At 23.7% G+C, this 15,217-nt stretch overlaps 4 protein-coding genes across 5 annotated transcripts; 1 reads left to right on the forward strand and 3 right to left on the reverse strand.

Moving 5' to 3' along the window:
- Positions 1–956: 956 nt before the first annotated feature.
- LOC122847675 (recombination repair protein 1-like) lies at positions 957–4,229 on the reverse strand. Its single transcript, XM_044145487.1, has 2 exons — positions 3,967–4,229; positions 957–3,670 (listed from the first exon to the last, which is right to left on the reverse strand). Exons 1-2 carry the CDS (start codon positions 3,988–3,990, stop codon positions 1,157–1,159), a joined length of 2,538 nt encoding a protein of 845 aa, XP_044001422.1. The 5' UTR covers positions 3,991–4,229; the 3' UTR covers positions 957–1,156.
- Positions 4,230–4,647: 418 nt separating this feature from the next.
- LOC122847676 (all trans-polyprenyl-diphosphate synthase PDSS2) lies at positions 4,648–7,236 on the forward strand. Of its 2 annotated transcripts, XM_044145488.1 has the most exons (5): positions 4,667–5,278; positions 5,357–5,954; positions 6,037–6,198; positions 6,268–6,440; positions 6,723–6,924. In XM_044145488.1, the coding sequence occupies exons 1-4, from the start codon at positions 4,923–4,925 to the stop codon at positions 6,421–6,423; spliced, it is 1,272 nt and encodes a 423-aa protein (XP_044001423.1). In that variant the 5' UTR covers positions 4,667–4,922; the 3' UTR covers positions 6,424–6,440; positions 6,723–6,924. The 2 variants fall into 2 exon arrangements, with proteins under 2 accessions (XP_044001424.1, XP_044001423.1); XM_044145489.1 differs by having other exon boundaries at positions 4,648–5,278; positions 6,268–7,236.
- A 52-nt stretch (positions 7,237–7,288) lies between these two features.
- On the reverse strand, positions 7,289–10,318 carry LOC122847679 (protein PFC0760c). Its single transcript, XM_044145492.1, has 7 exons — positions 10,157–10,318; positions 9,946–10,043; positions 9,722–9,885; positions 9,413–9,631; positions 9,233–9,352; positions 8,331–9,163; positions 7,289–8,272 (listed from the first exon to the last, which is right to left on the reverse strand). Exons 1-7 carry the CDS (start codon positions 10,219–10,221, stop codon positions 7,420–7,422), a joined length of 2,352 nt encoding a protein of 783 aa, XP_044001427.1. The 5' UTR covers positions 10,222–10,318; the 3' UTR covers positions 7,289–7,419.
- On the reverse strand, positions 10,252–15,213 carry LOC122847680 (iron-sulfur clusters transporter ABCB7, mitochondrial). The gene is made up of 11 exons (XM_044145493.1): positions 15,101–15,213; positions 14,765–14,970; positions 13,013–13,264; positions 12,746–12,953; positions 12,507–12,673; positions 11,979–12,432; positions 11,758–11,915; positions 11,516–11,679; positions 11,316–11,445; positions 10,968–11,243; positions 10,252–10,882 (listed from the first exon to the last, which is right to left on the reverse strand). The coding sequence occupies exons 2-11, from the start codon at positions 14,903–14,905 to the stop codon at positions 10,646–10,648; spliced, it is 2,187 nt and encodes a 728-aa protein (XP_044001428.1). The 5' UTR covers positions 14,906–14,970; positions 15,101–15,213; the 3' UTR covers positions 10,252–10,645.
- Between the last annotated feature and the right edge of the window lie 4 nt (positions 15,214–15,217).

Here is a 15,217-nt window from a genome sequence, read left to right on the forward strand (position 1 = left end):
TATTTTTAAGTTAAAATAATCAATGGAATTATCAATTTACAGTTGTTTTATTTTTCAGCTAAATTTATAAAAATATTTCTTTTTTCATTTGTTATTTTTGAGTGCTGATGAACAAGGTAATTAATTATTATTATATTTCAAAAAAAATAACTAAATTCTTTTTAATTTTATCAATTTAAATTGCAATTTTTTATAAATAATTATTTAAAATATTTTATAAATTCATTAAATTATATTATTTAATCAAAAACAATAAAAAAAATTATCAAAGTTAATTAAAAATGAAGAAAAAAAAACAATGAAATTTCAGATGATTTAAAATTGAAAATAGAGCCTCTAAATGACACCAGTGCAATCATCAAATGGAAAAATAATAACACATGTAAAATGATGCTATTGATTGATCAATTAGTGCCTTTAAAATCAAGAGAAAAAATTGATATTGAATATGGTACTGATTTTCATACACTCAATGATTTAATTGCCAACACGACATTTTATTTATGGTTATTTGATGGAGAATGGCATAGTTTTGATAACACATTTAAAGCTAATAATATCAGTGAAGAAATTCCATCAACACCTCAAGTTTTAACATCGTCATCAACAACAGCAGTACCACCTTTAAAATGATGCTATTGCTTGATCAATTAATACCTTTAAAATCCATTACTAATATTAGCTTAATAACAATCAAAAAATAAACACAACAAATTGTTGAAAAACTATTTATTTTTATTTATATTAATCAATGAAATCATCAATGGTTCCAGCCAACAAAACAGTTTCTTCTTTTTTTTTTTTTCTTTTTCTTTCTTCTTTTTTTTTTGATGTTATAATTAATAATAATAATAATGGTAATTACAAGTTTATATTTCGAATGAAAAAAAGAAAGAAATACAAATAATAATAAAACATGTTATTGAACAAATCGTAAAAACATAAAATCAAAAAGCCTTGTGTACAACTAACTGGAGAACACTTGTTAATTCAAATTGATTTATTAATAATTATAGAAAATAAAAAAAGACAATTTAAAATGAAAAACAAAATAATAATGTTTGGAATGAAATTAAGAAACAAAAAAAAAAATAAAAATAAAAGAATTACGTTGATGTAGTACCATCCAAGTGGTTTTTATTTTTTTTTTTTTTGTTTATATGTTTAAATAAAGTACAACTGGACAATGATCACTTCCATATACTTCACTACGAATAACATTATCACAAACATTATCAACAATACGTTTTGATGTTAGAAAATAATCAAGTCTCCATCCAGCATTTCTTGAACGTGCATTACTAACATAATTCCAAAATGTATATGCACCCTCTTTGTCTGGATATAAATTACGATATGTATCAATAAAACCAGCAGCTAATAATTCAGTCATATTATCACGTTCATCTTTAGTAAAACCAGGACTACGTGAATTTGTTGTTGGATTTTTTAAATCAATTTCTTTATGTGCAACATTTAAATCACCACAAATAATAACTGGTTTTTTAGCATCAAGTAATTTAATATAATCTTTAAATACTTTATTCCATTCTAATTTTTTATCTAATGATTTTAATTTTGCTCCAGCATTTGGATGATATGAACATACAACATAATAATTATCATATTCAGCTGTTATTAATCTTGATTCATTATTTAATTCATAATTATCAATACCATATTTTATACTTATTGGTTCTTTTTTAGAATATAATGCAACACCAGCATAACCTTTTGTTGCACCTTCAGTATAAATATTATAATTTGGTATTGTCATTGCTTCAATTAATTCATCTTTTGTACATTTAATTTCTTGTAATAATATTATATCAGCATCTTCAGCAATGAAATATGGAAGTGCTTGTTTTTTAGCTGCAGCACGAGCACCAGATACATTCCATGTACATATTTTAATATTATATTTATCACCATTTTTATTTAGTTTTTCACATGTAAAATTAATTGATGAAAGATCTGTTTCTGTTTTATTTTTTTTTGTTGCTGTTGTTGTTGTTTTTTCATCATTATCATTTGTTGAATTATTATCATCATTATTTGATGTTTTTGTTGATGTAGCAGGTTTACGTCCACGTTTTTGTTTTTTAACTTCTTCTACTTTTTCTTCGTCTTCTTTTTCTTGATTGTCATCATCATCATCAACATCATTACTTGCAGCAACTTCTGTTTTACCATTTTTATCTTCAATTGGTTCAGTTACTGATGGCTCTTTTGTTTCTTCAACTATTTTTTCTACTTCTTCTTCTTTATTTTTTTCTTTTTCTTCAACAACATTATTTTCTGATGTACCATTTGTTTCATTAGTTGATTCAATTTTTTCATCTGTATTTGATGATTCATTTGATGCAGATTTAACTTCTTCTTCTTTTTCTTCGACAATTTCTTTTTTTTCTTCATTTTTTTCTACTGTTTTATTTTCTTCTTCATCTTCATTTTTTTCTACAACTTCAACAACAGCAGCTTTTCTACCTCTTTTTGATACTGGTTTTTTAACAACTTCTTTTTCTTCTTCTTCTTCATCATCATCACCATTTTTTTCTATAACAGCTTCAACAGTTACAATAGCTTTTCTGCCTCTTTTAGATACTGGCTTTTTAATAACTTCTTCTTCTTCATCATCATTTTCATTTTTTTCTATAACTACTACTGCTGGTTTTCTGCCTCTTTTTGATACTGGCTTTTTAATAACTTCCACTTCTTCTTCTTCTTCCTCTTCTTCATCATCATTTTCATTTTTTTCTTCAACAGGTGCTGCTGCTGCTGGTTTTCTGCCTCTTTTAGCAACTGGTTTAGAAACAACTTCTTTTTCTTCTTCAACTTTTGTTTCTTTTGGTTTTCTACCACGTTTAGCTGGAGGTGGTTTAGCAACAGTTTCTTCTTCTTCTGCATCATCATCAACAACATTTTCAACAACTGGTGTTGCAGCTTTTCTTCCTCTTTTATTTGGAATTACTTTTGCAACAACTTCGTCTTCTACATTTTCTATTTCAACAACTGGTGTTGCAGGTTTTCTTCCTCTTTTATTTGGAATTACTTTTGCAACAACTTCGTCATCTACATTTTCTATTTCAACAACTGGTGTTGCAGCTTTACGACCTCTTTTACCTGCAACTTTTTGTGTTGGTAATGTTGGTGGTGTTAATTCATCACCATCTTCTTCTGGAGTTTTTTCTTTAATAATTTTTTTTTGTTCTTTAACTGTTGGTTTTTTAGCACCACGTTTAGCTTTTGGTGCTTCTTCCTCTTGGTCATCATCAACTTCTTGGTCGTCATCAACAACTTCTTCTTCATCATCAGCTGAAACATCATTTTTTTGTGCAACAACTTGTTTCTTTGGACCAGTTTTTTTAATTACATCATCTTTGGTTGTTTTTTTATTTGTTGATTCATCATCTACATCAATATCTTCATTTTTATTTTGTGCAACTTTTTTTTTGCCTTTTGTAACAACTGGTGCTTTTGTTGGCTCTTCAGTCTCATCAGCTTTGGTTTTACGAGCTCTTTTTGGCTTTGATGGACCCTCCTCAACAACATCATCTTGTACAATTTCTTTTGGTTTAGGTGGACGACCACGTCCAACTGGCTTTTTTACTTCAACTTCCATTGCTTCACTGTCGTTTTCAGCTTCAGTATTTTTATCAGCCTTGTTTGCCTATTTAACAGATTAAATTATAAAGCAAATGCATTAGTAAAAATATGGAGATAATAATAAAACAAAAAATAAAACGCATTTATCAAAGTAACCTTTTTTTTTTTTTTTTGGCGGGCGAAACAATGTGGAAAAATAAATTAATATAAATTATAATTTTTTTTTGAAATTTTAATTAAAATATTCACATATTAAAATCAATCCATCTCCCCAATAATTATTAAATAAATGAATTAATTTTTTCAATGTATTTTCAAGAGAGAAAAAAAAAAAAAAAAAAAAAAATGAAAATTACTAACCTTTGTTTGTCGTGGTTTGGCCATTTTGTATTCTCAAATAATGTTGCTTGAATTTTAAAGAAAAAAAATAGCAACTCAATTATTTTAATAAAATGAGTATTTTAAATACTTTAATTAGGCTGATTAATTAAATAATATCGCGTAATATATATTTAATAAAATTAATATATTATTATTAATATTATCTTGATTTGCTTGCTTGCTTTTAACGAGTATCAACTTGATTGCTTGATTCTCCTTTTCAGTGTGTGTGTGCACACAGTCACTCGCCGGCACTTTGATAATTAGGCGCGGGAAAAAGCCGGGCGGTAACCGTCATTCTATTGCCGCCATTTTCTATTTTTTTATCAATAAATTACAATATTAATTAAATTAATAATAAAAATAAATTTCTAACAATTGAATTAATATAAATATATTTTTTATTATTTATTTACATAGATTTTATTGATTAAAATCACCTAAAATTACGTAAAATAATTAATTTTAAGTAAAAAAAAAATTATTTATTTAAACAAAAAATTAGCCAGTGTCACCATCTTTTGATAATTAAACAAAATAAAATTCAGGGAAGGTTATTGAGATGGCGTTTAATGATTATTATAATTGCGCATCAACAACAATAATAATTAAAATAACAACAACAATAATAATTAAAAATAAATCATAATAATGATAAAAAAAATAATAATCCATGAATTGCAGCACGAGAGTTTTTGGTTATATATACACAAAACTCATATAGAAATTCAGGCCAAAGGTGAAAGTTTTTTGAAATCACAGAAATTTCTTTATAACATATATAAAAATTCCTTGATGTTGTTGATTGTAAAGTATAATTTAACCACTTTCATTAAACAAGTGTCAGTGAAGAGTAACAATTTTTAATATAAATAAAAACCACTAATTTTATTTTATTGATTTAATAATTTTTTGTTTTCAATAAATAAATAAAAATGTCAATAAATAATGCAGTTTATTCAATTGTTAAAAAAACAAATATAATTAATAATAAATTATTAATATTAAATGATAAATATTCATTATTATTTAAAAAAAAAAGTTGTAATTATTCAACAGCTAAAAGTAAAAGTGAAATTGATTATTCAAAAACATATCCAATATTATATGGTACAAAATTAACAAATGATAAACCAGATTGGAATCGTGCTGTAACTGAAGCTGAAAAAGTTGTTGGATATCCAACATCATTTTTAAGTTTAAGATGGTTACTGAGTGATGAAATAGCAAATGTTGCTCTACATTTGCGTAAACTAGTTGGTTCACATCATCCACTATTAAAAACAGCAAAGTAATAAAATAATTTTAATATTATTAGCTTAATTTATTAACTAATTAATTGATCAATTGTTTTTTTGTTTTTCATTAGAAGCTTGATGTACAATGGAAGAAATAATATGCAAGCATGGGGTCTTGTTGTATTGCTTGTATCAAAAGCAGCTGGACAATTAAATTCAACAGATTTAGATGATGATAAATCATCTGGTGTATTAAATAAACAACGTGGTCTTGCTGAAGTTACTGAAATGATTAGAACAAGTCATTTAGTACATAAAGGACTTGTTAATATTCAATCAAATACAAAAAAAACAAATAATGAAATTGATGATTTAACATTTGGTAATAAAATTGCACTATTAAGTGGTGATTATTTATTGGGTAATAGTAGTGCTGAATTGGCAAATTTAAGAAATCAAGAATTGATTGAATTAATGTCAAGTTCTGTTAGAGATTTATCTGAAGCTGAATTTATGGGTCGTAGAGATTTACAAAATAATCCATTACCATCAATACCACCAAAAAATATTGATGGTTATGCTATTAGAGAATGGACAATACAAAATTTATTAAGTGGTGCTGCATTACTTGGTAAATCATGTCAAGGTACATTGATACTTGCTGGACATGATAAACAAATGCAAAGACAAGGTTTTAGATTTGGTAAAAATTTAGCACTTGCTTGGCAGGTAAATTAATTATCATTTATTTAATTTATTTTTATTATCTTGTTATTGTTTTTAATTTAAATATTATTTTTGTTGTTTCAAGGCATGTTTGGACCTTAGTCCATTTATTGGTAATGTACAAACACAAAATTTATCATTCAATCTTTGTTCAGCACCTGTTATGTTTCATATTGAACATGATCCATCAATATTAATTGAAATAAACAAAGGATTAAAATCAATTGATAATGTTGATTATGAAAAGGTAAATTAAATAAATTTTACAACTGATTGATTGTTTTTTTTAATGATAATAATGATTTGTTTTTTTTAGATACATGACATAATTATTGATGGTCCTGGTATTGAACTTACAAAACAATTACAAAGAGATCATGCAGAAAAAGCTTTGGAGGTATTGAGTGTATTTGATGACAATGATGCTAGACAAGCATTGACAAATATTATTATTGCAATGGGAGATTTCTGACGTTAATATTTATTTACGTGAGTAGAATAATTAATGAACGAGTTTCATATCATCATTCAGTTCAACATTTCAAAGTGTACTTATTGTTGATTTTATATTTAACATATATATTTGTTTGTTATTATTAAATTTATATTATTATTGTTGGGAATTTTTTAGTAGGTTGTTAACTCAATATATTTTCATTTCGATTAACTTTTAAACAAGTGCTCAATTTTTTTTTTTAAATAAAAAACTATTGTTAGTTTATTTTTAAACTTACCATTAGCATTGTAATTTTATTTTTTTTTTTTTAATAGGTCAAAAATTCGGGGGCTGCGAGGTATAACCAGTTAAATTTTTTTTTAAATTTTTTTCTTTTGATTTTATACACAAATAAAATTTAATTATCTGTTAATTGGCAGCTATAATAATTGACTAGTTAAAAATTCTTTTCTTTTTTTTTAAAATGACTTATTTAAAAATAAATATGTTTAAAATTAAATTTTTATTTTTTTTAAATTCACGATATTTTATTGTCATATTTATTTTAAAAAATTAATCATCATTGTTAAATAAAACCAGTTAATTTTATATAAATATATATTATTTGTATATTAATTTTTATTTAACTGGTTTATTTTTTTTCTTCACTTAATCCACAAATATTTGTACAAAATTTAATTTTATTATTGACACTGGTTTGTCAATTATGAAAGATTAAACTTTTGATTAAAAAAATTTAATTAAACAATAATGTTATTTGTAGATAAATTTAAAAAAAAATATATATATTTGATTAATAAATTTTATACTGTTTGTAGAAAATAAAAATCTCTAATTAATTATTTTTTAACAAAAAAAAAAAGCAAAATTAGATAAAACCTTGTCAATTAATTGTTAATTTTTATTCTTACTTAATCATTTGTTTTTTTTTTTCAGTAAATATAAAATATAAATAATCAAAATTGACACAAATTAAATTAATAAAAAATAATTATTTTTAAATAAATAATATCAATGTAATTTACTACATCGATTACGTATTTTATTATGATTATTATCAATTTTATTTGTCTCACCAAATATATCTTTGATAATATCATCTCTTTTTCTAACATGTGTTGGTAATCCACGATAAAGATTTTCAGTAACTTGTGATCTTGTTGTTATATTATCATTACGTATTTTTTGATTATTAATTAATTCAACATTTTCATTATTATCAATGGCTTTCATAGCATCTAATAATTTTTTTTTATCAAAATTAATTATTGAATTATCATGATTATCATCAGTTTTTATTGCACTTTTATTTTCAATAACTGTTTCTGGTGTATTGCCTTCTTTTGATGAACTATCAATACTCAAATTATCATCATTATCATCACGTAAAACTTTATTATTTTTTAATTTATCATCTGAATTTTTAACAGCTGGATGTATTTCATACATAACATCATCATTGTCAATGTCTCTTTCAAAATAACGTAATAATTTTTGATCATCTTTATCATTACTATTATCATCATGATCATCATGATTATCAAGTAATTGTAATTGTTTTTCTGATATTTCACGTTCTCGTTTTATATTTTCTTTCATTTCTGTCCATGATTTTGTTAAATTTAATAATCTCTCACGACTACTTTCATGTTCATAATTCAATGGATATTTTTTATCATCAATATTATCAGTTAGCTTATTTTTCAGCAATATATCATCAATATTATCACGATTTTCTGTATCATTTGTTAATGGACTTGTGTTATTTTTTATTCTTGTAATTTTTCTATGATAATTATTTGATATCTTTTCATGATTAAATGATACTTGTTGGCTCAATGATTCAATGCTACCATTAATCAGTCTGAAAAACAATAATAAATTAATATAATTCATCAAGAAAGACAAATTTATAAACATACCTTGCATGAAGTTGTCTTGATTTACTTGTTGACATTGCTATTTCATGTTTTTCAACTGGATCAACTGGATCATCATTATCATCGTCATTATCATCGTCATCATCATCATCATTAGCATCTTCCTCAACATCATCTTCACTTGATGAATAATTATATTGTTTAAGTAAATCATCATCTGATATTTGATGAATTCTTTTATCATCAAATTGACTTGAATTATAATTTTTCATGATATTTTGTATCTCTTCATCAGCACCATCTTGATAATCATTTAGCCTATTAATATCATCAGGTGTTGAATTATTAAAATTTTTATTATACTGTATTCTTGATGATTTATTATCATAATCAGTTAACATTGCACGAGCTGAACTGTGACGACTTAATGGTGATCTTTGTAATTTAAATTTTCTAACTTGTTGAAAACTTGTCATTGTTTCAGTTTTAGGTTTTTCAATTTCATTTTTAATTGGTAATTCAGATTTTTTATTTGATAATTTTAAATCATTTGATTCATTAATCATTAATTTTGGCAAACTTTGATTTTTAAAATCATTTTTTATTGTATCACGATTTTTAGTGGAAGATTTAATTGTCGTTTGTAAATTTGTCAATGATTGACTTGTCATTGATTTTTTTTTATTAATACCTGTTGGAATTTGTCCATTATTATGATATAAACGTTTTTCACGATTATCCATTAAATATTCCATTGCTGTTAATTTTTCCAATGAATCAAATAATTGTTTTTCTGTTATTTTATGTTTTGCTATTTCACTATTAAGTTGATGCTTTAAACTTTTTGTTTCTAGTGTTAATTTTTTATTTAACATCTAAATAAATTTAAATAATTAAGTATCAAAAATTTTTTTAATAAATATATGCTAATTAATATATTTTACCTGAATTTTTTCTTGTTGTTTTTCAAGCCTTAAATTTAAATCTGAAACTTGCATTTTTAATTGTTCTCTTTCACCTAAATGACGATCTTTACTCAATTGTAATAAATGTCTATTTTGACTCTAAAATAATTATAAAAAAATTAATGATTTATGATTAATTATTAAAGTAATTTTAATTACCTGTAATGAACGAATTTCATTTTCTTTTTCTTTTAATAAATCACATGTTTGTTTGTATTGTAATCTTAAACTTTTATATTTTATTTGTAATACTTTTAATTCTTCATGATGAGAATTTATTATTCTTGGTAATTCAGCATTTGTTCCTTCATATTTTTTTAATGCAGAGTCTTGTCTTTTTTGTATTGATCTTAATAATCTATTTTCACTTGCTAATTCCTTTTTTTCAAAAAAGAAAAAAACATTAATTTCATACTTAAATATTAATTAAACAAATTAATATATAAAATTTATATTTTTTTTAATTACATTTAAATGATAATGAGCATCTGCAAGTTGATTTTGTAATTCTTTGACTCTTAAACTTTTAGCTGATATTATTCTTTGACCAACTGGATTTTTAGTTGTTGATTTTTTAGAATCACCAATTAAATGATTTGCTGATTTCATACTTGTTTTATATGGTCCACCAGCTAAAATAAATATTTATAAAATAAATTAAACAATTACTTTTAATAAATAACTTTACAAACCAAGTAATGGATTTAATTTTTTTTGATTTGATTGAAGTAACAGTGTACCCTTGCATTTTGTATGATTACTAATTTCAATTGGTGTTTCAAAAATTTCTCTAAAACAAATAATTCAAAATCCTTCACAAAATTTCGTATTATTTTTATCAAAATATTCTAAATTTATTATTAATTTTAAATATATACAAATCAATTGATATTATTATTTTACCTATTTTTATTATTTTTTTTTGAATCACAATTAACAACTGGTAACTTTGTCACATCAGTTTGCATTTTATAATTATATAAACAATTATTATATTTCTTTTAAATTATTCATTATTTATTTATTTTAATGATATAAATATTTTTTAGTTTATCGTGAATGTGTGGTATCCATGATTGTTTTAAAATGGTAACTATGACAACGTAACATTTAAATTACATAAAAACAAATATAATTAATCAATAAAATTTATTATTATCATACAAATTTCAAATGAAAATTCAATTGAATACTATTTTTTTATTCGTGCATCTTTTTTTGTGTATATATCTTTGTTTATTCTTTATTATTATTTTGTTTTTTTCTATGGTGAAATTTATATACATCACGTAAGTACTGTCACCTGCAGTGATTTACGTATTATATATTTACAATTAAAAAAAAAAAATAAAATTGAATTTTTTAAAAACTAAAACAAACTGGTTTTTTAAATTAAAAAACTTTCTTTTTTTGTTCAATTAATTTTTTCATTCCTGAATGTTGAGCTTCCCATAGTTTGTTGTACATTGAACTTGGTATTGATACTAATTCTTCATGGCTACCACGTTCAACTAATTTACCATTATTTAATACAAGAATTTCATCAGCATCCATTACTGTTGATAAACGATGAGCAATTACAATTGATGTACGACCACATGTTGCTCGTCTTAGAGCTTCCAATATATTCTTTAAAAAACAACAATTAACAAAAACATTATACATTGATAAAATATAAAAAGAATAAATGTACAATTTGATAAAAATAACTTACACTTTCAGTTATTGAATCTAATGATGATGTTGCTTCATCAAATATTAATATTGGACTATTTTTTAATATTGCTCTTGCAATTGCAACACGTTGTTTTTCACCTCCACTTAATTTTAATCCTCTTTCACCAACAGGTGTATCATATCCTTGTGGCCATTTCAATATTGAATCATGTAAATTTGCCATTTTTGCTGCTTCATAAACATCCTCTTTGCTACTTTCCAAATTTCCATAATGTAAATTATAAAAAATTGACTCGTGAAATAATACTGAATCCTATATTTTGTTAAATAATCAATTAAAATTATTATACATCATCTCAATCATAATGAAATTATTTAACTATACCTGAGGAACAATTGCAATTGATTTTCTTAAATCATCAAGATCAACGTCTTGAATATTATGTCCATTTATATAAATATTACCACTTTGTGGTTCAAAAAATCTGTATAATAATCTAACAATTGTTGATTTTCTATAAAAAAAACGTGAATTAAATACTCATATTATTAATAAAATTATTAAATTTATATATTTATCATTACCCAGAACCAGAACCTCCAACAATAGCAACTTTTTTACCACTTTTAATTGATAAACTCATGTTATCTAAAATTGCTTTTCCAGGAATATACTGAAAGTTTATATTTTCAAAGAAAATATCTGATGTTGTCGGTGTAATAACAAATGGAACTGCATTTTCTTTTGACTAAAAATTAGAAAAAAAAGCTTTATCATTTAATGCCAGATAAAATAATGATTAATATATTATAATTTAATTAATTACTGCAATTGTTGGTGGTCTTGACATTAATGAAAACATTGTTTGCATGTCAATAAGTGCTTGTCTAACTTCTCTATAAACTGATCCTAAAAATCCTAATGGTACTGATAATTGAAATAATAATCCATTGACCATTACTAAATCACCAACTGTCATTGTGCCTAAATAAATAAATAATTAATAATTTGTAATTAAAATATGTTAAAAAAATTTAAATAAATTACCATTTGCAATATTTTTAGCAGCCATAACCATAATTAAACTTAATGCACCACTAAATATTGCATTTTGTCCAAAATTAAGCATAGCTAAACTTGTACTTGTTTTTAATGATGCTGCTTGATATTTTTTTAATGATTCATCATATTTTTGTGCTTCAAATTTTTCATTATTAAAATATTTAACTGTTTCATAATTAATAAGTGAATCAATGGCTTTATTACCAGCTTCATTTTCAGCTTTATTCATATAAACACGAAATTTTGTTCTCCATTGAGTTACAGCAAGTGTAAAACCACCATAAATACCAACACAACTAAATGCAACAGCAGCATATTCTGGACCACAATTAATACCAAGTATTGCACTAACTAATGCTAGTTCAAATACAGTTGGTACAACATTAAATACCATTGCTGTTAATACAAAATTAATTCCACGACTTCCTCTATCAATCATCTGTAATTAAAAATATATATTAATTTACATTTTTTTGCTGTAAATATAATTTAAATTAATGATGTTAAATTTACTTTTGATAATGCACCAGTTTGACGTCCTAGATGAAATTCTAAATCAAGATTATGTAAATGTAAAAATACATTATTTGCAATTTTTCTTATTGAATTTTGTGCAACTTTTGCAAATACTGCATTTCGCAATTCATTAAAACCAGCTGAACCAAGACGAGCAACACCATCTATAAAAATATCAAAAGAAATAAATAAAATTATCTGTTAAATGAAAATATAATTTGTTATTTTTTTCTTACATCCAATTAATAATGATGTTGCAACTGTTGTTATTGTTTCTGGTGCTGTATCCATTGCTAAAATTGGTGCTCCATTAGCAGCAATTGCTGCTTCATTTAAATGATCAATAGCATGTTTAAATAAAAATGGTACACTGACATTTAATACTTTTGAACCAACAAGTAAACCAACTGCTAGTTTAACACGATTTTTAATACTTGGATCATCCTGAAAAGTATTGTAATTCAATTTACTATAATAATTTAAATATAGATTATTTTATTTACCTTTGGCCATATGTAAGATAACATTGCTTTAATCATATCTCCACTTGTAACTGTTATATTTTCTTTTAAATTTAGTGGCTCATTGCTCATTGATAAACCACCTGGATGAAAACAATTACGTTTTTGTTGACCCAATTTACTACCAGTCATACCATCAGTAACCATTTGATTTTTAATTGGTGTAATACACACTTTTGCTTGTGGTACATTTTTCTTTTTTTGTGCACGATCAATGACATTTCCACTGCAACTCTAAAAATGTAAATAAAAAAAATGGAAATTATTAAATCAACAAATCAACTATCAATCGAAAAACATTATTTTTATTTAACAAAAAAATGAAAAAAAAAAGGAAAATATATTTACAAATCTTAAAGAAGCTAATCTAATTTTTTCTCCAAATAATTTAAACAATTATCTAGGATTTTTAAATGCTCATTAATTAAATTAATAGCCATTTTAAAACTCTCAGTTTTATTAATTATACAACTCATATTATTTAATGTATCAATTAAATTTTTTTTTTTAAAAACAATTAATTTATTAGCTAATTGATTAATATTAAAAACTTCATCATTATTAAATTCCTCATTACTGTATATTTTAATTTTAATATTATCATAATTTTTGCTGTTACTTGTCAATATAAATAATAAAATTTTAGCATTGTAATTTAAATTATTACAGGTAAATCCAATGTTTTTATGAAAACCATTTGTAATAATAAATTCATTATCATTCTTATTAACATGATGGATTTCTTTGACATCATCATAATCAATGTAAACTTCATCAAGTGAATTATTTGGAATAAAAAAACCATACTCCAAGTATAATTTTAAGCTAGAATGTGAACCATAATTGATAAAGACTTGTGAATTTTTATCAAATGATTTTAATGTTATAATTTGATAATATTCAGAATTATCACTGTCATCCATGATGAGATCTACATCAACAGATGCATCATAAGAATGATTAAATAAATCTAGGAATGGTGCAAGTCCAAGATTATCAGAATTTTTAATATTAATATAATTATTTGTACTTTTTAAAGAGTCAATATAAACTGCTCTTGTATTAACAGTATAAAATGCCCATTTAAATAAATTAAAATTCAATATATTTATCAATAATTCACCACAATGATTACAAATTTTATTTGCATCATCAAGTTTATTAATTGATTTAATAATTAATTTATATTGATTAATAAGATTTCTTGATTGTGGCTGTAATTCATCATTTATAAAATTTGGTAATTTTAATTTTTCTTTATAACTACAGTAATCTGGAACAGTATATGATAAAGGTAAACTATCAATATATATTTTCCAATCAGATAATATACCAATATGTTTTTCATATGATAAAAATACAGCAAGTACTGTTTGTGAATCATAATATAATTTTTTATCAAATATATTTTTAATGCTTGTTTGACAAACAAGACCAATTGTTATCAATAATTTCTTAGGTATTTTAATTATACTTGTATTTGTTTCGATTTTTTCTAAACACATTAAACCTCTTCCTGTATCTTTAAATATATGAGGAATTAATTTACATACTGGTGACCAACCTAAACTTTTCATCCAATTTTCCATTTCTATTAAATTAACATGATTTTTTTGTAATTTTAATGATAATTGGGTTTTTAATTTTTGACGTTTTCTTGATGTACGACCCATGTTTTTATTTGTTTTGTTATTAATATTAATAAATTATGTAAATAAAAATTTAACAAATTACCCTAATGCCAAGTGATGATATAATTTTATGATGATTAATCGTTTTTTTGATTATTGAATGTGATATTGAGTATCTTCTTGATGTCCAAATGCAATTTTTACTTGGATTAATTAATTTAGCTCCAATAACAAGTCCCAACATGTCTTATTATTTATTTTTAAATTTATTTTTTGTTTTTTTATAACTCCACCTTGTTGTTGTTGTACCTGATGATGAAAAAACAAATGTAGGTTACACCATACTTTGATAAATTTAACAATTAAATTTTATAATTTTATTAAAGTTACATGATAAATATAAAATAAGATAATTAAAAAAAAATAAAAGATTACTTACTGTTTTGATGGAGTATAATGTTGATCATGCAATAAATAAATCAGCTGGTTAAAAAAAAAAAAATAGGTCAATGTTTCTAACACACAAATTCATACACACTCTCTCAAGTCTCAATCG

This window comes from Aphidius gifuensis, linkage group LG1 (assembly GCF_014905175.1).
Source record: "Aphidius gifuensis isolate YNYX2018 linkage group LG1, ASM1490517v1, whole genome shotgun sequence".
Taxonomy (NCBI): domain Eukaryota; kingdom Metazoa; phylum Arthropoda; class Insecta; order Hymenoptera; family Braconidae; genus Aphidius; species Aphidius gifuensis.